This window comes from Fonsecaea monophora (assembly GCF_001642475.1).
Source record: "Fonsecaea monophora strain CBS 269.37 chromosome Unknown Scaff96, whole genome shotgun sequence".
Lineage (NCBI taxonomy): Eukaryota > Fungi > Ascomycota > Eurotiomycetes > Chaetothyriales > Herpotrichiellaceae > Fonsecaea > Fonsecaea monophora.
In genome coordinates this window covers 27,451-52,371 of record NW_019174027.1, presented here as the reverse complement: position 1 = coordinate 52,371, position 24,921 = coordinate 27,451, and the positions used below count along the sequence as shown (strand labels likewise).

Here is a 24,921-nt window from a genome sequence, read left to right as displayed (position 1 = left end):
AGGCGACGTCGCACAATGCATCAAAGACTTTCGAGGGAGCTCGTGAGATGTAAACCATCGACAACCATGAGGACGGCCTCATTCCAACGCTTTTTTCAAGTCGTTCCACTTTTGCTTGAGGCCTTCGTGTTCGGCATTGAGCTGTTGCACAATATTAGACGTCCATACCCACAGATCCAGAAAAATATCACAAGCAAAAGGGGTTGCTCACCTCGGCATACTTCATCTTGATCTCCACGAGCTCCCGCTCCATTTCGGCCATTTGCTCCTCCATGTGGCGATTCTCATTCTGTACCTCGATATTGCGCTGCATAACTTGTTCCGTTCCCGCCCTGAGCCTCTCTTCAACATTTGCGGCCTCACTCTCTGCAACCTTTTTCAGCTCGGCCACCTGTCCAGTCAAGCTCTCGTTGCGATCTTGCAACTCGGTATTCTCAACTTTCAGCCGCACGAGCTCATTTGCGATCTCAATGTGCTCTGCGTCGGATTTCTCGGCTCTTTGCTCGAGAGAGCGGATCTGTGCAGCTTTTGTGGCGCAGTCGGTCCTCAGATTTTCCAACTCGGTCTCGCGTGCTTTCTCAGCCTTTGTAGTGGTCTCCCATTCTTCCCGGTATCGGTTGAGCATCTCCGGGGTAAGTTTAACTGCACATGCATCTTGGACAAGGAGATCTGCTCTGTACACTTCCGTGTCGGATCCACCAGAGCTGCCGAAGAATCCTGACTCTAGGATTGATTTAGATGAAGGCGCAGCATCGATGTAAACATCGAAGATCTTTTCTTTGAGAAAGTTCGTCAGGCTCTGCATATCCTGCATTGCGAGAAGGGTAGCCACGTTTCGTTGGATGACAGCCATTCCAAACTTCAAAATCGCACCCTCGAGCCCTTCGCAAAGGACCAAGTCGTAAACACGCATGACCAACTGGAGTGGAAACCGATATGCGAACATGGTTAGAAACCACTGTGTTGCGTAGAGCTTGGGAGTGACTCCTCGGCGGTTGAGATGGCAATACAGCGCGGGTTCCAAATCCTCTAGTAACCGCTCAAACTGATACAGGTGTAGATGTAATCCTGGCATGTCCTGGACGAAAAGGTCGCGGAGTTGGTATTTATTCATCAACCGAACAAGAAGGCAAAATGCTTCTTCTTCGGGCATTGTGAATAGCAGAGGCATGATAATAAAGTTCAGGCCTTGAGGGTATCCGACGGCATCATCGAAGAGCGCATATGCGCGGCACACGTGAAAAAGCCCGTCTTGCAGACCTGCAGCTGCTGCATACTTTGAGTAGCTTGTCCTGGAGCCCATATCTCGTTTGATCATCTTCTCGAGCTTAGCCAGCGCTGCTGAATCCTCTTTGGCCTTTTTTGCCTTTTCCGCTGCCAGTTGAGTCTGGAGACGAGCCGTGCTCATGGGATCCGTCGCCTCGTGCGAAGGCGAAGGAGAAGCGACGCCTACGTTGGAGCTGGTGGCAGGCGTTGAGTGATCAGATCTTATCGACGATCTCGACGACGCTACCGACTCTTTTTCCTTGGTGTTTCCGTTGATATGCCCATTCAGTAAGGGAGACTTGGACATGCCCTCTTTCATGTCTGAGTGTGGCCCTCGGGACTTGAGATCCCAGTAGACGGCCTCTAGATCCTCGTTCTTGCTGCCTGCTAAAACTTGCCATATAACTGGTCTGATGGTCTGTGGGATCCCACCACTGATGGCTTGGGTGAACTCATCGGGACTCGTCCGAGCAACGGCCTGTGGACCCTCATTAACAACGTTTTGCCAGAAGTCCCAATCAATCGGGGTGCTGGTATCTGCAGTTGCTGCCGCTACTCCTGCCACTGTTCCTGGAGGCAGATTTGGATCGGTGGGTAGTGATTCGGCTATGGGCGAGGTCGGAGACATAACAGGAGTAGAGACAACGTTTTCATCCTGACCTACACTGCCCGGAGTGGCAATTCCCACACCCAAACTAGCTGACCTTCCAATAAGTCCAGCTATTGCACCTCCTTCAGATGCCTCTGTTTCCTCCAAGCTCGTTATGCCTGCTTCTTCCCGCAGCCGTAGCATCTTGAATTGTTCGCGGAGCGATGCTCTAGAAGGCTGTTTCTGACCGCTTGACCCATCTTGAGACTCTTCTAGCGCCTTTAGCGTCAAATCAGCGTTACTACCGAGAGTGGATGCTGATGCTGCCGTATTCCGACGGGCGTCAACTTGTGACTTGGAGGGTAGAGGGGGCGAGCGTGTCTCTTTGGGAGCCGATGTTGCTCGGCTGAGCCATCCGAACGGAGTGGTCACTTTGCGGCTAAAGGTGGACGTTGACTGTGGTTGGGGTGGTTGCGGAGACGGTGCTCGAGCGTCTGACGCTTTTCTGGGAGGAGGCGGTCCCCAAGGCACTGATGGGAGAGAAGCAGAAAAGCCTTGGAATCTCGAAGGGCGGATAGCAGGTTTAGGAGGGAGAGGTTTCTCTGAAGGATCGCCTGAGGCATCGGTGGAGGGCTCTGGAGCTTTCAAAGTAGGGGTTTGCTGAGCGTCATGGGAATCATCCACAGCGCTTGTATCAGTAGTTATATCAGGGATTTTCGACTCTGAAGTCCCCGTACTATCTCTTTGCTCTTCTTTAGGTTCCTCATTGTCGTTCGAGATCGGAGGAGGGTCATTGGAGTTCTTGGGATCTTGAGGCGGCTGATCCGACTGGGAGGAACTTCGCTTCGAATCATTGTTGACATCCGTGGCATCCTCAAATTTCTAAGTTGCGTTAGAAAACATGTTTCGTCTGAACGGAGAAACGTAAAACTCCAAGCGCTTTACCTCTTCGATGTCCGGATTGTCTGCACTATTCGCCATATTGGTCTGCCTTCAAGAGCCACCAGGCATGCTCATATCATCCTTTACCACACTATGACCGATAATTACAGGGAGTGGGACTCGTGGGAGGCAGAGGGTGGGCGTGTGTGTTGAGGCTGGGGCCGCGTTGTCCTCGTAGTCGATGCGGAGGCGTCGAAAGGAGTATTAGATGCGCAGATTCCAACTCCAAACGAGGAACAGATGTCACCACAGTTGGTCAGTGTCCCGGCGGGGAGTCGTGCTTGGTGATATCGAGAGAAGAAGAAGCCCGAGAATGAGTCCGTCTGCCTTGATCCTTGCACCTTCAATGGAGGCAGTTGAGCGAAGTAAATGACCGAATGACCGCGCTTTTTCTTAAGGTGACGCGGGAAGCGAGCAACTTTTCAGTTTTGTAAACAGTTGATAGTGGAAAGAAGGATCGGCGAGATCTTGCGGACCTCGTGCTCGAGACTATTAGGCTCCGAGATCTATGGCTCGGGAGGAAATCAGGGTGAGGCGACACAGTGGATTGAATTGAGAGGAAAGCTGTCTTTTTGCTCTTTTTCTGGTATCCGATACCATCATCCGCAGTTGTACCACACCACGATCCTCCGATGCGCGATTCCCATACCCTCCTCCCTCCTTGAGCCCCGTCAATGCCTATGTCGGGACCAGGGGGGGCCAGAAGCCTGTGTTTAGCATGGAGCATAAGCCTAGCGAGCCCCATTTCCTCGCATTTTCCACTGCCTTGCCCCTTTGATCAAGCCCCGTCACGCCGTTGTTTGGCTGTTCCATAAAGGGGTCCTGCAGCCTGCGAAGTCCTTGCGGCTCCCTTCACAATGGGGCTTGTTTCAGCTGCTCCAGGGATTCGTCACCGTGGTGCTGGCAGGTTTGTTTGTCCCATACATAGTGGTTAAGCTTTACATAGTACAAGTACGGAACTCCAGTTGGTATAAGGCCACTTTACTCCATCTCAATGCTGCATTACTCGTTGCTTGCCAAGTTGCTGTCCCATCTCAGTCCACCTCCCTCTCCTAAGAGGATCAAGTTGTTTGAGCTTCTCTAACCACAGCGCCACCTTTCCCCAACCCTCCTCTTCAAGACTGGTTTGCAATTTGCTTTCTAGCATTGTACATTCGATCAACGCTTGGTATGGCCATTTGCAATCTTGAGCGTCTTCCAGAACTTCCTCAATGTACTCCCGCTCGGATGCGATGTATTCCAGTCGCTGCTCGTCAGACAGGTTCGGCGCCATACTCTTTGGTGCCTGGTCAAGATCAAAGGTGCACATTAAGTTCTGGTGATAGAACCAGAGTGATTGGTCGTAGGGATCGAATAGAGCCTTATGGATCAATTCGAGTTCTGGGATGGTTAGTATTCATCGACGAACTCGTCAATCAAGACTTTACCTTCGTCCAGCATCTTTTGTCTTTCGTCATCAGTGGCTTTCTCTTCGTCCAAGATTCTCAGAATGAGCTTTGTCCGGTTGTGCCAGGCTGAGAAGTTGGAGAGGTTGGTGCCTATCATTTTTTTGGTATATTCCAATTCCTGTCTCGCCATACTTTGCCCTTGCAAGGCTGGACTCTCGAGGCTCTGCACCACAATCCGTCGATAGCCCCAACCATGGAAGTTTCGGCTGTCCCGACTGAGCATCTTGCCCACCAATCCGAGCTCATCTTCCCATATTCCTCGAGCCTTTGCAGCTGGAAGAAGAGCCGTAGACTGCTCCAGGAGCCATATTCTGTGATTCCAGATCCAGTAGCATTTAGGGAATTTGAGGAGAAGAGGAAACAAAAATTGCAAGTCCAGCTGGATGATATCTAGTACCTGGCTGATTCGAGTCTCTTCATCCATTTGACCCGAGGCTGTCTGTTTTGCAAGATCCTCAAATTCGCTGACATAGATGCGACGGCGATGATTCCAGATGGTATAGTACTCTGGGTTCCTTTTCAGCAGCTGTGCGGTTTGTTGGAGTAGCACCGGGGTGAATTCCTTTGCAGCAACCTGCTCACGATCAACATTAGCATCTTCATCTCTGAATCATCAAGATTGTCCCAGAGACCTTAGTGTTGACCTCTTCAACAAGCTGTTGATATTGAGCGATTTCCTTCAACTCTTTCTGCCGTGCTTCTGCTGTTCGCTCCTCGCGGGTCGTTGTGCGAAGCACGCCATGCTGGTCAATAGGTCAACTCGGGCAATTTACACCTGCGGACTTCGTCTAGCTTACGCTTGCCATGTTTGAGGATGAGGCCAATCCAAGAAGCAGGATCACTAACCTGCGCTTTGTGGAAGAGAGACTTGTGGAGGGGTGTAACAAGGTGAAAGAACGATCAAGGTCAGAATCCAATGACACTTTAACCAACACAATTCCAGGCACCCAACTCAACCACCTATTCTTTTTGTACCTCAATTACCAAGCATCAATACCAACCAACACACTTTACTGACAAGTGATGGCTTGTCACTAACATAGGTACAAATCGGCGACACATTGCTCGTCCTGCACTTGATCAAGTCAAAGTGCTCTGTGCGAGTGGCGCCTCCACGGGTGGTGAGGAGGTTCGATCACCGTCACCAAGTGCCCAGAGACCGACCTCAAGCTCATCCCTTGTATAAAGGGAATGCAGGTGGCCGCTCGAGTCAATCTCAGCTACTTACTGGCGCTCGCTAGATCAGAGGGCTCTACTGCTCTCAAGGTGTTCAAAGTCTTACTACCAACCTGACATTCCTTCAAATGGACCATGCCGCGTCTTCTGCAGAAACGTCTCGTTCAGAACTGTCGACTAGTCCTCGCTCCTCAATCACGGATGATGCGAACAGAGCATCAGTGTCCACTGCACTGCAAGAACATGCCATTCCTACTCCAGAACGCCCATTGCTCCGTCACTTTCCCCAACACCAATCGACCTCGGAGTTGGTCTCCGAGGACCATCCGGCCCAAGCATCCTCACGAACAAAGTCCCGTCCCTAGCAAAGACGCAGCCTGAGTACCGGCAGCCCTCTACAGATTCGGTCGCAATTCACCTCACCCGACCGATTCATTCCACAAAGACCTCTTCACGTGGATAAGCGAAGAGCCTATGAAACTACCACACCTCCAGTCATACTTCGAGGAAGGGAGAGAAATGAACGCCGGCGAGATAACACAGTGAACCCCTTTCGCTCTATGAGCGAGACGAGGTCCCGAATGTTAACTAGACAGAGAAACGCACCTAATGTCTATAACTTGCGTCCCCCACAATATGTTCCCTCTTTTGTTCATGGCAGAGATTCCACTCCTGCACATATTGACAGAAGTATAGCGACAAGAACTCTCCGTCAGATCAGTACAGGATTTTGGACAGTAGGAGGCAGACTGTCCGCTCATCTGGGGCAATTGCAGGGTGTACCTACTGGCTTGGGTGGAATGTTGGCAAGTGGAGGCACTGCTCCATTGCACACGGCTACATTTCTGGCCCACGCGACTGGTCACGACAAAGAAGTAGCACACGAACGCCGCCTGGCACTGGCGCTCGACATTGACCAAGCGGCTCGCATCCTGCTGCAAAATCCCGCCCTCGAAGACAAGGATGGCAACCGGAAACCCGAGCATTGTCCCTTTGTATGGAGGAACAGTGCATGGACCCGGGAGCCGACCTGTTGGTGTAATATGTGAATATACCTGTTTCTCATTTGCTTACTGACCTTGAAGTAGACCGGGCATACAAAGATGGAGGATTACTCGAAAGCGAGAAGGTGGTTCCTACCGTCCCCTTTCGGGTTCTTGACGCTCCGAACCTCAAAGACGACTATTACTGCTCCGTTCTCGCCTACAATCAGACCTGTCACTCCTTAGCTGTCGCACTGGGCCAAAAAGTATATCTCTGGACCGAACAGTATGGCGTGCGCTATCCACCACTCCCTCCTTGCCGACCTGCCGATTTTGTGACTTCTCTAGCTTTCTCGTCTGAGAAAGGGGCCAAGGCGATATTGGCAGTCGCCAGGAACAGCGGGACTATCACATTATGGAGTTTGCTGGAGATCAGGCCACGATTCGATGCTCCTCATCCTTGCGCAGCGTCCTGTGTGTCGTTCAAACCTGTCCAAACGCAGCGACCGTCTGTCACAGGGAATGGCACAGTCATGTGCGAAGACTTGGTCGTCGGCGACGACTCTGGCATGATATACTACTATTCTTTGGAGTGGCCCGAATTTGCTCCTGGATCAATGACGCTTCTGGCCAAACTTGACGCCCACAGCCAGAATATCTGCGGCATCTCCTGGTCACTAGACGGCAGGCACTTTGTCTCTGGTGGCAATGACAATCGGGCTTTACTTTTCGATCCGTCAGTCTTCCTCCGAGCAGACCACCAGAGAGATATCTCCCCGAGTACACCTAGCCCCACGGCAGACATGTTTGATGACTCCAGCTTTTCGACGTCTCAGCTTCCCACACCCCCGGATACGCCGCAGAGATATCGATCGGCAAGTCACCGAGAATCCTCCAACTTCGATAGAGGATCAGCCAACAGTATGCACGATACTGACCTAGCAACACCACCTCCATCCCCTTTGCGTCCCAGCAGAGTAGTCGATCACTCTCCAACCATGCAAGACCTCAACCCGCCTGGTGATCCCCAGACTGCTGTTCCGTCGAATGAGTCTGTGCTTCACAACGCGCTCGTGGATCCCGTGATTCCTGGAGATTCTAATCTTCACATCCATTCCTTTGATCACGCAGCTGCTGTCAAGGCCATCGCATTTGCTCCATGGCAGCCGAATCTGCTGGCGACTGGAGGCGGAAGCAATGATCGCCAGATTCATTTCTTTCACACAGGATCAGGTGCAACTCTGGCCCTGATCAATGTCTTCTCCCAAGTCACTAGCCTGGTGTAGAGCACAACGAGACGCGAGATAGTTGCGACCTTTGGATATTCGCAGCCGGAGCATGGAATTAGGATAGCTGTTTTCAGCTGGCCGACCTGTGAATGCGTGGTGAGTATTCCCTGGGAAAGAAGACAGAATGGCGAGATCAGCCGTGCACTATGGGCAATCCCTTATCCGGGCGGACCGAATGATGCTATACCTATCCGAAGACAAGATGGGTCTAATGCCGAATTTTCGACATGGGAAGGAGTTCGAGAAACCGAGGCCGAGCGAAGAAGAGCCGCTACAAGAGCAGTGGGGACGGTCGGTCCTCGAGTTCGTCGCAGTCCAACCCCAAGTCCCGAGCGAAGTATCTTCCCAGTGATACGAAGAGGACATCCGGGCATGGGTGCTGAGGAATTTCTGACAGATGGTTACAGTGGCGAGATTCGACGCGAAGGCGAGCGATGGGCAAGTCGGACAGAAGACGAAGGCAGCCTCATCATCGCATGCTGTGACCACACTGTCAAGTTCTTTGAGATTTGGGCGGGGAAAAGTAAAGGAAAGAAAGTGTATGGATTGGGTCAGCGGGCAGGTGTGCTGGGCGGTAGTCGTGTTCTGGAAGGTTGGTGTGACAATCTTGGTGTGGATGAGATTGGATATGGGGAGGACGTTATCCGGTAGATTGTGGATTAGGCAGAGGGACCATGATGAAGAGCGAGGAATGAGGAGGGGAAAGTGGAACGAGCCAAAATGAGAGGAACCCTCGTCCACGGCACAGTCTTGGTCTTTGGCAGACGACGGACATCCATTCCCTATCAACAAACCATCATCGAAGACAGCGAGGTAGAAGGCGGGTATTTTTATCCACAGCAGATTGATAGCCAGCCTCCGAGAGAACACGACAAACAATCATTCATTCATAGCTGAACTTTTTTTGTTGGACCTAGTTGCACGCAATCTACAAGATAAGAAAACATGCCCAATGCTTCAGATGCTCAATACTCCATGCACAAATACACGATAATGCTCCATCAATGTTCATGTCATGCTCGCTGGTATCCAGGTCCTCGCTATGCTGAATTTTCAAGCCGAAGCCGCCCGGGACCACATGCTTTTTGCCGTCGACTTGTAGGAAAGGAAGGGAAAGAGAGGGAGGGTGAGAAAGAGAGAGACATAAGCTAAAGGGGGTGAGTTTTGATGATCGAATCCTCGTTCCATCCCGTCGTGACTCCCGTGGTGCCATACCGCACTGATACTGATGCTGATGCCTTGATCCGTCCTCTATACACACCCTCGTGCTTGAATTGTGGCGTCGGATGAGGGCAGGGTCGTTTATACTGTGCGCGCAAATGTCTTCGACGTCGTCTGGGGGTGGGCTGTGGAACAGGTTGATTATGATCTGATGAGGAGGAGGATGATTTGTTGGATTTGATATGTGATGATGGCGGTAGAGGAAACCTATGGTGGTTGGAGGTAATGGCCGTGATGGTTGGCGGGAGTATTGAGTGGCATTACGACGTGTGTCGAGGCACTGGCTCTGTTTTCCAAATCTGTCATTACTGTCCCGCTCCACATAATATCCTGACAAGAGGCTGTGTAGACATCGACGTAGATGGCGATAGATGCAGAGTAACGAATGAGGGCATAGGAAGGCAGATGTGCAGATAGAGTGACAGGCATTGGTGTTCAAGCATGGCTTGTTGGCGGATACAAAATGTAGAGCAATCCCACAACGCGTAATGTCATCGACAAGTGAAGGTGGGTCGCTCAGATCCTGTTCGTCTTCTTGCCCGCTTTGTTCTTCGACTTTTGTTTCGACCTGGGCGTATCCAAGTCCATATCCACATCATCTTTACCGTTTGCTTTGCCTTTCTTATTGAGAGGAGTTGATTTCGGCACAGGCTCTGTCTCAGGCGCATCTTGATAGTCATTTGCACCTTCATCATCACTGGAGTCACCGGGCACACGCACTTCATCGCCTTCTTCTTCTTCGAAGTCGACAGAGCCGTCGTTGATGAAGCTGTCCATTTCCGAGTCTTCTTCCTCATCTTCCTCGTCTTCATCATCGTCGCTACTCCCCTCTTCGTTATCAGAAGATGCAACGGATGGAGTCTCCGAGCCTGCTGGGGACGGCCCATCATCGTCGGGGTCGGATTCTTCGGCATTGGAAACTTCAGCTTCGTCGTCAACAAAATTTCCCCCATGGCGGACGCCGTTCATCTTGGGTTGTTCGTCTTCATCCTCGTCTTCCTCACTGTCGTCGTCCTCTTCGTTGTCAGATGACGTATCCTCTACACCGTTCTCGAGAGGCATCAGATCTCCATCATCCTCCTCTTCATCATCATCGCCGACAAGCTCATCCAGATCTCTCTGTGGCTTCGTCCTTGACTTCTTGGTCGGTCTGGCAATGTCCTCGTCCAGGTCTTCGTCATCGCTGTCCCAGTTATCTTCCCCCTCTATATAAACAATTCCGGGTTCATTTCTCCCTTTTCTGCTGCCCGCATGTCTCTGGGCCAGCAGCTGTTTTCGATAATCTAGCTGCGCATCCAGCATATCCAACTTTCCTTTCAGCAACAACAAATCATCCAACGTCTTCATCCTGACGTTCAAAACCTCATAAAGCGTCCTCACTTTCGCTGCCACGCCGGGCTGGCTTGCTATTGCTCCGCCATGACAGATGCACGTCCACTGCACCCATGTGATGAGGTGTCCATACCGCCCGGGACGCGAAGCGAGTCGTTCTGCGAGTCTGGACAGGAGAACGCCAGCGAGGGTGGAGTCGAGCCTTTGAATGGTGGATTTGACAATAGCCATGTCCAGGGTATGCAGGCAAGCTTCCAGAAGAGATGTGTCATTGGTGCGGAGTGATTGAGTAAGGACTGTGGAGAGAGACATTCCCGAGGGGATGCTTGTTTGGCCGGGCTTGAGCATGAGGGCGGAAGTGTCGCGTTGAGGGATGGCTGATGCAATGGATATCTCGTGAGGGTGTTTCGATGCCAGCATATCGCCGAAGGAGGGTTCTCCCTCTTCTCCTTCTGCATCGGTAGCCGCCTTGCCTGACGCCGATTCTTCTGCTTCTTCAACATCTGCCATTTCCTCATCGGAATCAATCATCGAGCTTTCACCATCTTGTCCTGCGTCTTCGTCCTTCGCCCTAGTTACAGCCTCGTTTGCAGACTCACTCTCCTCGTCATCCTCGCTCTCTTCGGCACTCTCACTGTCAGAGATTGGAATAGCAGGGTCCAAAGGTGCAGCGACTGCCTCGCCGTTGATGACCACAGTCCTCGACTCATCTACGTGTGATTTGCCGAGGTCCTTAACACCGTTGAGAGTAGCCATGTTGAGGGTCGATGTGCTCGTCGCTCTCAGAACCTCCTTAACGCCGTCAAACAGTATTTCTCCATTTCCTTCGTCTTGCCATCTCACTTTCTGAAAGGCCAAATCTACACCTCCATCAGCGGAAACCAGGACGACGTCGGATCCTTGGACAATGCCTGCAACTATCGGTACCGTTTTAACCTTGGAGCCTGGAGCGACCAATCGTATTGAGGCCGATGCCTTTTTTGTGAGGTTTTTTCTGCTGGATTTCAAGTCTCCGTTGACTCGCTGGTTCTCTGCAAAAGGTCTTGGAAAGAGTTCAACGATGCCTTCTTTTGTCACAACGCAAAGAACCTGTTGGCGGAGGGTATCTGTCGTTTCCACAGCAGGAGTCGCGAGTTCGATAGAAATAACACCACTTCCAGCGACTAGGGTGCGCACCAGTCTCTTTTGAGAGATGTCGTAGACGTTGACATATCTACCTGAGTCTGCAGCAAGGAAATACCCAGAAGTCCCTGCAACATCTGAGCCCGACCGGCATAATGACTGCACCGGGGTTTTGAAGGAGTCAAAGCGGTCTATTCGAAAGTCGTCGGACGAGACGAGGTCGATTGCAAACGGGGTTGAAGAGGCACAGATGATGTGAGGCGCGTTTTGAGTCGGCGAAGCGAGGATACTGATGGTAGGGTCTGGTAGATTGATTGTCCTGCTTTTGTCAATAATCAAATGTCATGGTATAGCTGCGGAGGAGCTACTCACCTGATGGGTTGATCATCGGCCAGATCCCATTGTATGAGCTTTGCATCTTCGCCTATGCTCCAACCACACAGATAATCTGCGCAGGAGAATTTGAAATCTTTAACACCTCGTTCGTGTCCTCCACTCAGAGTGCCTACAATTCGACCTTCGGCGGGCGAGAACATGCAGATCTGCGAGGAATTGGTTCCGTAAGCGATGACTGCACCATCACTACTCTGAGAATTCCGCTTGCGTTTTTTCTTCGAAGCTGACTGCAGTCGTTCCCGGTATGCAGCACCATAGTAGCCCCAGTCGAGGCAAGTGATCTTTGACCCGGCTCTGGTCTCATGCTGGCTGCGCAAACGTCCCGTAGTCGCATCGTGAATGCGCAGTTGGTGCACGTCGAAACTCTGAATGACCGAGGCGAATAGGTGCAGTTGTAATTGTGAAGGAGCAAACGCTGACTTCAACACTGAGACTTTTCGAGTATTGACGCTGGCAGCCACTGCGGGCGACGAGGCGGAGGAAATTTTGGAGACCGATTTTTGAGGCTCTTTCCTACCCATTGTGAAGGGAATTATGGGAGGGAGGTGATAGGGAGGGGGACGGGGTATTCAAGTGGTATGTGTGTTCCCAGATAACATCGCAGTTGTTGTTGACTGGTGGTGCCTGATATCCCACGCCTCAATCTTCGGAATGCTTGCTGTACAGAATTTATCAGTCCGGCAAAAAAAGTTGACGAATGTTTGGAGAATCCAATTGTCGGGCGCCGCCTTACCATTGCTGGCCTAGCCGGAGCGCACTTGAACATGTCTTTGCGTGTCCGTATTTTATGCTCTTCTGGTCCAATGATTCGTCAGTGCATCCCTCTCCCTCTTTCTCGACTTATGTCTCATGTTGGTGCCCTCCAACAATTCTCAGAATACCCTCCCCAGAGATCTATTTCACCATTATATCAGTTCTGTTGTCACCCGCTGTCTTTATGAAGCCATTCTTAACATGGTCTGCATTTCAAAATCCTAGCATACGCTAGCTATGACAATAGAAATGTTCGCTGTGACCCCAGCTGGGAGACGCCTGATGTTCACTTGTATTATGTGGCTGTCATTCTAGGCCCATTTGACGTGTCTCCAGATTATTGCCCCCTCACCAAACGGGCATTACGAACACATTTGTTCTTTGCTCATGAACACTACAAGAAGCCAGGGCACGTCTATGACCGAACCAGATCTATTTATGAAGATGTTGAACTGCACTGCAGCTACTCTATGTCTGACTTTGGAGGTAGGAAAACCCTAATCATCAATAGCAGGACAGACTTGATATTTGCGTGTTTGCAAAAAAAATTTGCCTGGAGCGGACATCACCCTCATCCTCCGGGTCGACCGGTCAAGGCGGAAAGTTGCGGAAATTACAGTACAGGGGCAAAATGCTGCCACCATACTCGGTAGCCTTCTCGCGGACGAGCTGACCATCCCTCTCAACAATGCCTTCAGGAAAGTTTCAAGCACCATTACCTGCCAAAGAGGGGGAAAAGATACTGTTCGAGGACACGGCAGGACTCGTACACGTTGTCTGGTGCTGCCTCCCGCCCTCCGTCAGCGAACAGCCATGACTCATGCAGGTGCGACCACGTGACTTCACCCCTTCGGTCATCATGATGGAATCGATGGCAGGGATGAAGCGGGTGTGCGGAGCGAGCTAAAAAGTCAATACGGGTGATTATTGCTCAGGAAGTTGCCAAGCTTAACAACAATGAAAGTGAAAAGCGGTTCGCATCGAATGTATCAAAGCAGCTGAAGCTGACCCAGCAGAAGTGCCCAAAACAATTTTGAGACGCACAAAAAGGAAGATGGCACGAAAAAAAGGGGTCCGGCGATGAATGGGGAGATAACAAAGGCAGCATGGTGGACAGGTGGCCCGAGGTACGCGAGGCGTCAGACCAGGCCACGAGTGGGCAAAAGAGAAGGGGAGCAAAGAACGCAACAAGCAACCAGCGGCGACTCGAGATGGAGGGAGGCGGAGGGGAAAGGAAGGGCAGAAATGGGAAGAGGCAGGGCCGCACACAGGACTCGGAATCAGAAGTTTGGGGGGCAGCCATCGATTTGCTTGGGCAGAGCTAAAAACCTTGGAAGCCAGCAGGAGACGGACCAGGCCAATCAGACCAGGCCGACGACGACTCTGTGCATCCACTCTGGAGATTCTGCAGGGATACCCATGTCAGCATCACCTAGCGTCGCTGCAGGGCCGCAGAGCGCAGTTGGCCCAGTGGGCCTCCTGGTGGACTTGCAACCCCCCTCGGTGGCTGCGAATGCCCGATCCTATTTAACGGGCTTCCGCGCAAATTTTGTTGTGTCGCTTGCACCTCAACCTGAAATACCGCCGCTCGGCTGGCCTTCCTTCTGAAACCACCTCTTTTTTTTTCCTGATTTCCCTCCTACACGGCCCGCTGACGACGCGCCAAACAAACAAAAACATTCTCCAATCCCAATCCATCCCACGCGCATCCCATCACTGCTCTTCAAATAAGTCTATTACCATCCATCATCGGCCAGCGATCTTCGATCGCCCTCATCGCCCTCGTCATCGTCGCCATCACTGTCGCCACTTGTCTTCCAGTGTCCGACTGTTGCCTGTTTCCTTTTCCCGTAATTGAAACACGCAGCTCGCTGGTGAGGCGAGGCTTGCTCTGAGCCTTCACGTGCCCGACTCGCGCACGTCCCACGTGACCTTGATTTACCTGTCACATGACCGGTCGAGATTTTCGCGAGGCTGGTGTTGAAGTTGGTGTCGCCACGGAAGACACTGGTCTGCATCGACATCATCATCCCGTCTGCATCTCCCCGACTATTTATTAATCTCGACCCTCCTGCGCCTTGTTCGCGAATTCATTTTTGGCCCGCGTTCACCTTTGCGCGCGCGCCCTTTGTTTTGCCGTTCTTTTTCTTCACTCGCCACCAGTTCGCCGCGTTGCGCCTTGTAAAATATCTCACTTCTTAATTAATAACTTTTTCGCCAAACGTCTTGTTCCCTTTCGGCTGGTCCGATCTCTATCAACCTGAGATTTGCGCACTCGCTCTTGGCAACATGGACGTGGAAATGCAGATGGAGGCTCATGGGTATGTGGACTTGACCTTTCCGGCACGGCGCAATTCGTTTCATCTGACTCTCACTAGATTGCCAACGCAATTCACTTCAACCTCAGAGCAGCCAGAGGAGTCTCATATTGCCGACAACCTGGCCGCGTCAATATCAAATTCAGAGGCGACAGTGAATCCAAATCCACCTAAACAGCCTGCAGTTGACGCGGCGCAACCAGACCCAGTCAAGGCAGTGCCGGACGCAGTTACTGAGGCAGTTACAGAAGCAGTAACGAACACTGTCTCTGAAACGGCCCCTGAAGTGGCGCCTTCGGTTTCCTCTGAGGCACCGCTGCCACCACCACCTGCCACAAATGGAGTCACAGATCATCCCAGCGAACCTGTCCAGGAACCTCCTACCGTTGTTCCCGATTCGCAACCTCAATCTTCACCCGACAACCAATCTGCGAATCTCCCAGTGGCGACATCAATATCGGAAACCAACCTGACTGAATCTTTCATTCCCTCTTCCATGCCTGCAGAGACCCAGTCCTCGGTCACGCCGTTGGAGACAAGTCAGTCAACCATGGATATTTCAGAACCCCCAACGCTCCCACCCGAGGCGCCGGTATCCGATCTGCGTACTGCGCCGCATTCTGATGCACTGACCCCAGAAGCTGTGGCAAAGGTCGAGGCCCAGAAACATGAGCTCGACAACTCTGCTGACCTAACCACCTCCCTCAAACCAGAGGTTGCCAACACTTCATTCCAAACAGTGCCGATCGTCGATTCAGCCGCCACAAACATCGGTCTTCCTTCCCCACCCGCGCAATCACCCCCTGCGGCACCAGAGGCAGAAACTGCGACTTTGCCTGACCAGAAGCTATCAGATCGTTCTACCGCGCAACCAGAGCCGGAGGAAACGGTGCAGGTCGCAGAGTTGGCTCCTGCAGTGGAAGAACCCAGGGAACCCGCGCCAACACCGGCCGTCCCTGCTCCAGCTGAGCCCGAAGACCAAGTGATGACAGATGCATTGCCGCAACCGACCAAGCAGGTTCACGAACGCGATGAAGACGCCGAAGATGCAGAGCGTGCCTCGAAGCGCGTTAAGACAGACGAACCCCGCCCGCAGATTGAAGAGCCACAATTCAAGATTCCGGACGTACCTCCGCCTGTAGTGTCATCGCCAGTTACAGCTAACGGCGACACTGAAGCTTCCGCGGCAGTCACGGAGGATGGTGACGATTCGGTTACACCAGCGCGTCTGGCACACATGAAGAAAGTGATCTCCAATCTAAAGAAGAGCAATGCGTCTGGACCTTTCAGACTTCCGGTGGACTATGTCGCACTCAACATCCCGACATATCCTGAGATCATTAAGCAACCCATGGATCTAGGCACAATTGACCAGCGGTTGAAGCGCAACGAATATTCGTCGGTGGCTACATTTGTGGCTGACTTTGAACTGATTGTGCACAACTGTTTCACTTTCAACGGGCCCGATCACGGAGTCTCACAACAAGCCAGAAAAATGAAGGCATCGTTTGATGGCCAAATGAGGAACCTGCCCAAAGCCAGCATCGAAGAGCCTTCGAAAGAGGTTAAGAAAGCAGTCAAGAAGCAAGAACCGACGAGAACAGCGCCTCCGCGACGACCGTCCGTGAGTACATCTACGCCGAATGTCGGCGCAGCTAGTTCACCCAGCTCGGCCGCTCCCCCAACTCCTGCTTTCGCACCGAATCCTGATGGGATGCCTCTGATTCGACGCGATTCGAGTTTGACAGATGGCCGACCCAAGAGAGCCATTGTTCCCACTAAGCGTAACTCGGAGTTTGGAGGCGGCAGACCCAGGAAGAAGAAGTATGAGTTGCAACTCAAGTTCTGCGATGAGGTTCTGAAGGAGCTCATGAACGCCAAACACTGGCAAGCAAACCAATACTTCATGTATCCCGTGGATCCGGTGGCCTTGAACATCCCAACATACTTCCAGATCATCAAGAAGCCGATGGATTTGACAACAGTGAAGACAAAACTCCAGAACAACGCTTACGAAAAGGCCAAGGACTTTGAGGAGGACATCCGGCTAATATTCAAAAACTGCTACAAATTCAACCCTGAAGGCGACTTAGTCAACTCTTCTGGTCATCAGCTGGAGGATTTGTTCAACAAGAAATGGGCGACCAAAGATGACTGGCTTGCTGCGCGGGAACCACCATCAGTCACGCAATCGGATGTGGATGACGACGAAGAGGAAGAAGAGGAGAGCGAAGATGAAGCGGAGGGTGATAGCGAAGAGGAGCGGAACGAAAAGATCAAAAAGCTGCAGGCACAAATTGAGGAGATGTCGAAGCAGATGGGTGAATTGACGCAAAAGAAGGTCAAGAAATCCAAATCGCCGCCCATGAAGAAGAAGGACAAGTCGAAACCCAAAAAGGAGAAATCCGAGGGCGCAGTTTCCAAACCCAGCAAGGACAAGAAGGAAAAGAAGAAACCCCAATCCAAGAAGCAAGAGAAAGACCGATATGTCACGTTCGCCGAGAAGCAGTACATTTCTAACGGAATTGCCATGCTGCCGGAGAAACAAATGCAGGAAGCCTTGCGCATCATTCAGCAGAGCGTCCCATCCTTGGCCAACAGTGATCAGAACGAAATAGAGCTGGATATCGAGGAAGTCCCTAACAGCGCACTTCTGAAGCTACTCGGCTTTGTCAAAAAATATGCCGGTCCCCCTCCAGATGAGCCCAAAGTGGAACATGCTGCCGAGGCCTACCATGCGCCGGCTCATCAGAAAAGCAAGAAGAGCAAGCCCATGAGCAAACATGAGCAGGAGGCACAGATTGAGGAGTTGAAGGGCAAGCTGGGAGCTTACGCCGGACCGATTTCCCCCAATGCCGTACCTTCGATAGAGACGGGCGACAGCAGCGATGATGACAACTCAGAGGAGAGCGAGGAGGAATAGGCCTTTTTTCCTACATTGGTATCGTTGGGCAGCTCGATGAATGATGGGGGAATCCCACATGGATTTCAGCAATGACTGAAACGAAGACCAAAATTGCTTGCGCAACCGAACAGAGCGACCAATGGTGATCAAACCCGCACAGATCTATTATCAAAGTGCGGCTGTCGGGAATTGAGCCGAAACACACAACAAGTTTCGCCCGACGGTTGAGATTGGCGGTTCACGTTTGTAGACAATATCCCATTTCGCTGAGAGAGTAAGAAGGCAGACGCTGCGCTCGAACTGGAAAGAAACGCAAATGAAATGAATGAACAAAGAATGAAAAGAAACAGTAGCACCTAATAAAGTCCGTCTTCTGCTCACTTTCTACTTGCATATTCGAGCACTAGGTATCCAAGGAAATTTTGTATGCGATGCCAGTACTGTCTCCCTTTTTTTGGCCAATCGCTTCTGGCTCTTTCAAATTCCCGATCCACTTTTGAATTGACCGTTAATGTCTTTGCAGAGCCAAAATCAACGTCCGTCACATTTATATATGTGCTAGTGTTGTGCTGCTGTCGCTGCGTGTGCGAGCCCAACTGCGTCGGACTCTTGACCGTTTTGGGGGTCTTTGCCTCGTCTTTTGCGGTGGTGTCTTTTGGCTGGGGTGGCGTGTAAGATTTCAGTTTTGTGGTCTGGCTGGCTGGTTGGCTTGGTCGACAAACCCCAATCAGGACCGGGAGAGACGCGCGTGGTGCTAGAGGTGGTCAGGTGTTCCAGACGCAGAGAGCCCGGTCTGAAGAGGCCAAGAGAGATCGAGGATAGGCATACAGAAAGGCAGGCAGGCAGGTAAAGAAAGGCCTTTCCAAGGCAGACAACAGGGATGATCCCGTTGATCGCGGCGTCTGACTTGGAGGCGAACCCTGCCTTTGCGAGGTTGTGGGAGTATGTCACCAAGGAGTTGTTGGTGGGGGGAGACGCGTCGAGTAGGAAGGAAGATGAGGAGAGGGAGCGGGCGTGGGGAGTTGAGAGGAGGAGGAGGAGCAGGAGGATCAATAAGGAGAAGCGGATGAGGATGACGAGGAGGGGTGGACAGAGGAGTGTGGGCGATGGTGGCGTGGGTGAAGAAGGATCGGTTCGGTATTGTGGTTCTCGAGAGGGAGAGGGAGATGGGCAAGAAGAAGAGGAGCTGGGTCAGGAACAAGAACTTGACGGCCAGGCTGAGGATGACGATGGTGAAGAAGGTGAGGAAGAAGACGACGACATCGAAGATGACGAGGGTAGCGCAGGCAGGCATGAGAAACACCAACAAAAACCCTTGATCCTCGATCAACAACTCCACTCCCTCAGGGTCGCCAGGGTCAAGAGACGTATCCTCCGCGACGTGCTCGATGATGTCGCCTGTCTTGATCCCTCAGCTGGTCAAAGCCACAGCGAAGCTAGTGAATCTCATCTTCGATCCCCAGGGGCAGAGCCGCCGCGCAGTCATCAGAGGAGCGAGAGTCGCATACCGGTTTCCGCCGCCACAGGCGTCACAACTGCGCCCTACGCAGGAGCTGGAGGACCGAATGCTGAGATGGCCGATGTCACGAACCAGATCTCCAATCTCCAGGGCCAGACGGCGGAGGCGAATTCATCCTTGACAAGCGGTAAAACAGACAATGTGGTCACGGAGCGGTCCCCTGGGAAATCTATACCGCCAGACCTGGGAGAACTTGTTCGTGTTATTGCCGCGTATCTACACCTCATGCTTGACGGGTCGGGATCCCCCTTCTCCTCGTCGTCGTCAGATGAGGTTCACTCGCGCCAGAGGGGGCTGAGAGAGAAACAAGACATCAGGAAGGATGATAAATTAGAAAAAGGTCTTCTCTACGATGATATGCTGCGCTTCAAGATGAACATCGGCCCTATCGCTGACGCGGTCTCTTCGCGCCTCGTCGAGCTCGAGTCGTCGCTTTGCGTGTTGTCGGATATTGCACTGGAGAATGAATATGGAGAAGAAGACGAAGACAAGAGCAGAGCTAGGCGCACCCAGGGCCGCCTGCGTGTATCCCAAGACCTGCGGGAAAGTGTCCAGACCCAGCTATCCCACCTCTCCGACCTCCGCGAAAATGTCCTCCCATCATCACTGACAACGCTGACCGCCACTCTTCAGCAGCTGCTCACTCTTCAGCGCCAGCTTCTGCAATTGCAGGTCCAGTACCTCGAAGCCTCCAAGCACGGCGTCCTGTCTCGTTACACAATGTCGAAGATTGCTTTCCTGGACACCGTAGCACAGGCGATGGCGTTAAAGGCGCAGGTCCTTGTACTGGAGGCGAGGAAAGATTTTGAGTTCTCTCCGGAAGCGGAGAGGCGAAAGGAAGTGATCAGAAAGAAGATGGCCGAGGTGCAAAAGGAGGAGGATGAGCTGGATAACAGGATCGGTTCGTTGGAAAGCGTACTGGCCGAGTACGAGGCAATTGATCCCGGGGCGAGCATCATGGGAAGATTGGGAAAGAGGTACGAAGAGATTGAAGAGGATATGGAAGTGGTCAGGAAGGATATCGAGATGTTGCAGAGACGGGCAGTGAAGCGATGATGCTGCGTTGCGGCCGACGTACTCGGTAGACAGCAACGGTTGAGAATGCGGTGAGGCTGAAGCTCAGCCTTGTACGTCACATCCACACAAGTTGACTTTTTTCCTCAAACCAACTCAGCCCATCGACTTGATTGACATACCTGTAATTCCCCGCCCTCGATTCCGTCGACCTGCAGGTTCTCTTGCGTCTCTGATGTGAGAGGAAAGACAAGCAAGATTATCTTCGCAAACCAAACATTTCCGTGGACGCACCTTACAACCTCCGCGTTGCTCTGCACTTCACTTCCCCATCAACATGAAGGGACAAACAGCAATACAACCCAATAATGGGCGTGCGAGCGGCAAGAGGTGGGAGCTACTTGAAGCACAATTCTTCGGCAAGGCTAACGAATGTTTGGGTTGGCGAAACTCCGTCCCTGGCCAATCACTCCCCCGGTCGGTTGGTCAGTCAGCTGCTCCCAAGGGCTGGCGGCGGGTCGCATTTTCTGGGTAGAACGAAGCTTCCTCCCTCTGCGCTTCAGGTCAACTTCTGGCAATAGCGAATCAGAACCGTGGTTTGACCGCGCCCGGACGACACAGAATACGAGGTGCCTTGCCAACAAGGCACATACTACGAAACGGCAGCCTCATCGATTTAGCCGTCTCACTTCCTGGATGCTATAAAGCCACCATGGTGCACCATCATCTGCATGGTCGTCTTTCCTTCTCGGCCACAATCCTTTTGCCTCTCACGCTTCCCACTCATCTGTCGGCACCATGGCAGTGCCTCACAAAATCTCCGATGCCGATTGGCAGAAACACAAGCCGACCATCTGTCGCCTATATAAGGACGAAGATAAGCCCATGACTGAGCTAATGGAGGTGATGTCCACCGAGCATGGCTTCAAGGCAAGGTATTGACTTTCATGGCACGGCTCTGATTTGAGCTCACCTTCTTAATAGCAAACCTCAATACATGAGGCGCTTCAAAGATTGGCACGTTCAGAAGAAACGGACAAGTGACTTCTGGAAAGACCTCAGCCTGAACCTTAAGCGCAAGAATCTCCTGGTTGACGATGTTGATGTCTTCTTGGATGGGGAGCTAATTCCAAACAAAAGACTGAAGAGGCAGCTTTCGAGAAATGACCCTCCCACGTTGACGCAAACGATCGTGAGGCCTCGAACTCCAGAAGGGATATTCATCCGCCCAAGGACCCAGACACCCCGATGTCTCCTCATCTCGCTGCCATGGCACGAGATATGTACTCGGCTCGAATTGGCCATGACAAGTTTGGCAAGGAAAGAAAGTCGTTCTCCGTCACCTATGCCATCCGCTATCATTGATATCAGCGATGATTTACTGGAATTGGGATACAATGAAATCTGGCGAGAAGATATTCTCGGATTCACTAAGGAGACCGAAACGGATCAACCTTCGTTTCCTTATCCCGACTTTGCACATCATCGTCTTCAGATACAGAAGGCTTCCAGAGACAGTAACATCGTCAGTGCAGGGATTACCAACCTCTTGAATCTATCACCATGGTGGTCTAGCCGAGAGATTTTGGCACATATCATGGCTCAGCTCGCAACATACATGCCCGAAAGATGGCCTGGGGAGACCGAAAACGTCGTCAATCAACTAATAGACCCCCACTCGACAATGAGGATGCAGATCTTCACATCATTCGCCGTTCTTTTGCTCTCCAACAATATTCTGGGGCAGTACGAAGTTGAAGCCTTTGTCATAGCTCTCGACGAGATGGCTGGGCCTAGTGCTTTTGAAATGCTCCGGGTGGGAGAGGACTCCAGCACTCGTGCCATCATATCCGAACTCCTGTTTGCAGCCGTGAGGTTGGACAGGTCGGACCTAGTGAAAAGTGCGGTGAAGAATGGGGCAAATGTGAATCAGTGGTCCACTGGCTTCGACTCGAGAACGTTGATTGTGGAGGCAGTTTGGTCGAGCAGCGTTCGCGTTATTGAGGTACTTGTTGATGCTGGCGTAGTTGTAACCTCAGAAAGCATACACAGTCGACTGGGACATTGTCTCAGCTGTCCATTACACGCATTTTCGGGTGACGGTACCGTTGCAGACCATTTCCAATTTCTTGGGGGCTACTGTCCTTGCGAGAGTGATCGGGCACAACGAAGTTGTGCCATTACAGCTGCTGCCGCTTCACGGGAAACTGTCGAACTCCTCCCTCTCCTCCTCAAGGTACAGGTAACAGCACCAGCTGGTCCAGTGATAGTGAGTGCCATCCGTTACGGTGCTAGGGTGGAAACGGTCGAGATGCTTCTTCGGAATGGGACGACGGTCAATGAATGTGAACTCTCAAAAGATCATGATGGAGGGATTTACGGGGATTCGGCGACGCCTCTTTGCGCGGCGGTATGTTCTGATGATGCTGAGATGGTCAAACTCCTCCTCAACTATGGTGCGAATCCAAACGGCCCAATAATGCGCAAACATGAGCGTCTCATGGAAACCTTGGGAAAGAGGCTTTACATGTCTCCCCTCCTGGTTGCTGCTCAGTGTGGGAATCTGGACATGGTCAAACTACTACTTGCGCATGATGCAGATCCAAACTGGTCGACCTTGGACATTCTCGATGAACGGACAAGGAAAAGAGTCATTCGAAAAATAGAGGCTGGGCGAGGGGATAGAGTCGACGAGAATACTCGATTTCATTACCTCTTCCCAATACAGGCTGCAGCCAGCCTTGAGGACCCAGCCATCCTGGAATACCTCCTGGACAATGGGGCAAAAGCGAACCCAGAATATGGCATGCCTCCTTTGTCGATTTCTGCATACTATGGGAGAGAGGCGACCGTCGACATGTTGATCGGGCGGGGAGGCATGGTCAACCTAGCCGACACGCAAGATTGCAGCATGTCTCCTCTCGAGGGAGCGGTGTCTTCAGGGAATGAAATCATAGTTCGGCGATTGATCTTTGCAGGAGCTGATCTGGATCGATGCTCATCCGGAAGAGAGGGAGGCACAGCGCTTCAACGAGCGGCAGAAAGAGGCTTCGGGGCCATATTCGACCTGTTACGAGAGACTGGTGCGAAACTCGACTGCTGCTCGAACCCAGATCATTCAACAGCTATTCTTCAAGCATTCGTCAGACAACGCAACTATGACCGGGCACTGGAGTTGCTGGAAGCCGGCGTATCTCCAAACGGCAAGTCTAGGGATGGATCCTCGCCGTTGATAGCAGCCATTTTGAATCAAGACTTGATTCTCATGTCCCTTTTGCTTGAATGGGGCGCAGATGCCAATGACGACTCCTGCATACCAAGCTCATCCTGGATACCCTGGCAGAACAGAATGCCATTACTTGGTCCACAGGTTTACGGCTGTTTACCTCCCATCCACTGGGCAGCTGCTATGGGCAACTTGAGCGCTGTTACCATTCTGCGCAATGCTGGCGCCGACGTAAAAAAGTCTGGATCATATGAGCACAATCTTCGACACACTGACGGCTTAACCGCCTTACAAGTCGCGGTAGAAGCCAAACGCAGAGACATTGTCGAATTTCTTCTCGACCATGGAGCTCAGGTCAATGTTGGCGCCTGCCATCGTGACCCGTCATCGCCGATAGTTGCTTCAATCGTAAATTTGGACCTTGAAATGACAAAACTATTACTTCAGCATGGAGCAGATCCCTACTTGGAGGCCCAATGTGCGACCGAAAAGAACTGGTCGCGGAGGAAATATCCTCAACTCGCTCTTGAGGAAGCATGTTACCGGGGGAATCTCCGGATGGCACGGCTTTTGGTATCATCTGGGGTCGATGTCAATGTTGGATATCCTCTATTCTTCACTTTTTGTTGCTCGGGAAGCAATAGGATGGGGGCCGACCAGAGAGCCCAGATAATGGAGCTGCTGCTCGGCTGCCACATCAACGTCAACCGAAGACACCCCACGCAACACACTCCTTTGCAGGCAGCACTCGACTATGCCAGGGACAATCATGCCGGAAGCACCGTAGCAATTCGGTGTGCCCGCACACTCGTTGAACTAGGTGCTGATATCAACGCTGCGCCATCAAGTGATCGGTTCGGGAGGACGGCGCTTCAAACTGCTGCTGGGATGGGGGATGTTGAGTTCGTTCAGCATTTGCTATCAAAGGGGGCAGAAGTCAACGCTCCAGCTAGCCCCAGGGCTGGATTCACGGCTTTACAAGCAGCCGCGATTGGAGGATACTTGGGTATCGCACAAATTCTTCTAAAACATGGCGCTGAGATTGATGCGGATCCAAGCCCCATTGAAGGCAGACGGGCAATCGACGGAGCAGCAGAAATGGGACGCATCGACATGGTGAAATTGCTGCTGGATAACTACGACGGACCTAGACCCATCTCCAAGGTATGCGAGAGTGCAATGAAGCACGCAAAAAAAGAGAACCAGTGGTATGTTATGAAATTCTTGGAGTCTTATACGCCGCTGCAGCGATGAAATCAAGCCGAGCTCGATACTGTCGAACCCAAAGGGGAAGAGCGTCGCACGACGACGACGACGACGACGAGGTTGATCGATCATTGCTTGGTCGAGAGAAATGGGCCGAACCTGTTCCGATGGGACACCGGGGAAGACAGTATCGCAAAGGAACAAGATTCGATGGGT

General features: G+C 52.0%; 7 protein-coding genes across 7 annotated transcripts; 4 read left to right on the top strand and 3 right to left on the bottom strand.

Annotated features, from left to right (window-relative positions):
- Positions 1-78: 78 nt before the first annotated feature.
- AYO21_09556 (hypothetical protein) lies at positions 79-2,836 on the bottom strand (the record flags this gene model as incomplete). Its single annotated transcript, XM_022659488.1, has 3 exons — positions 79-141; positions 212-2,737; positions 2,801-2,836. 3 exons carry the CDS (start codon positions 2,834-2,836, stop codon positions 79-81), a joined length of 2,625 nt encoding a protein of 874 aa, XP_022508194.1.
- Positions 2,837-3,788: 952 nt separating this feature from the next.
- AYO21_09555 (hypothetical protein) lies at positions 3,789-5,051 on the bottom strand (the record flags this gene model as incomplete). Its single annotated transcript, XM_022659487.1, has 4 exons — positions 3,789-4,177; positions 4,225-4,819; positions 4,878-4,988; positions 5,043-5,051. 4 exons carry the CDS (start codon positions 5,049-5,051, stop codon positions 3,789-3,791), a joined length of 1,104 nt encoding a protein of 367 aa, XP_022508193.1.
- A 1,170-nt stretch (positions 5,052-6,221) lies between these two features.
- On the top strand, positions 6,222-7,690 carry AYO21_09554 (hypothetical protein; the record flags this gene model as incomplete). Its single annotated transcript, XM_022659486.1, has 2 exons — positions 6,222-6,453; positions 6,510-7,690. The coding sequence occupies 2 exons, from the start codon at positions 6,222-6,224 to the stop codon at positions 7,688-7,690; spliced, it is 1,413 nt and encodes a 470-aa protein (XP_022508192.1).
- Positions 7,691-9,430: 1,740 nt separating this feature from the next.
- On the bottom strand, positions 9,431-12,285 carry AYO21_09553 (hypothetical protein; the record flags this gene model as incomplete). Its single annotated transcript, XM_022659485.1, has 2 exons — positions 9,431-11,687; positions 11,741-12,285. 2 exons carry the CDS (start codon positions 12,283-12,285, stop codon positions 9,431-9,433), a joined length of 2,802 nt encoding a protein of 933 aa, XP_022508191.1.
- Positions 12,286-14,806: 2,521 nt separating this feature from the next.
- AYO21_09552 (hypothetical protein) lies at positions 14,807-17,758 on the top strand (the record flags this gene model as incomplete). The annotated part of the gene is made up of 2 exons (XM_022659484.1): positions 14,807-14,838; positions 14,896-17,758. The coding sequence occupies 2 exons, from the start codon at positions 14,807-14,809 to the stop codon at positions 17,756-17,758; spliced, it is 2,895 nt and encodes a 964-aa protein (XP_022508190.1).
- Positions 17,759-18,620: 862 nt separating this feature from the next.
- AYO21_09551 (hypothetical protein) lies at positions 18,621-20,315 on the top strand (the record flags this gene model as incomplete). Its single annotated transcript, XM_022659483.1, has 1 exon — positions 18,621-20,315. One exon carries the CDS (start codon positions 18,621-18,623, stop codon positions 20,313-20,315), a length of 1,695 nt encoding a protein of 564 aa, XP_022508189.1.
- A 756-nt stretch (positions 20,316-21,071) lies between these two features.
- Positions 21,072-24,753, top strand: AYO21_09550 (hypothetical protein; the record flags this gene model as incomplete). The annotated part of the gene is made up of 2 exons (XM_022659482.1): positions 21,072-21,208; positions 21,258-24,753. 2 exons carry the CDS (start codon positions 21,072-21,074, stop codon positions 24,751-24,753), a joined length of 3,633 nt encoding a protein of 1,210 aa, XP_022508188.1.
- Between the last annotated feature and the right edge of the window lie 168 nt (positions 24,754-24,921).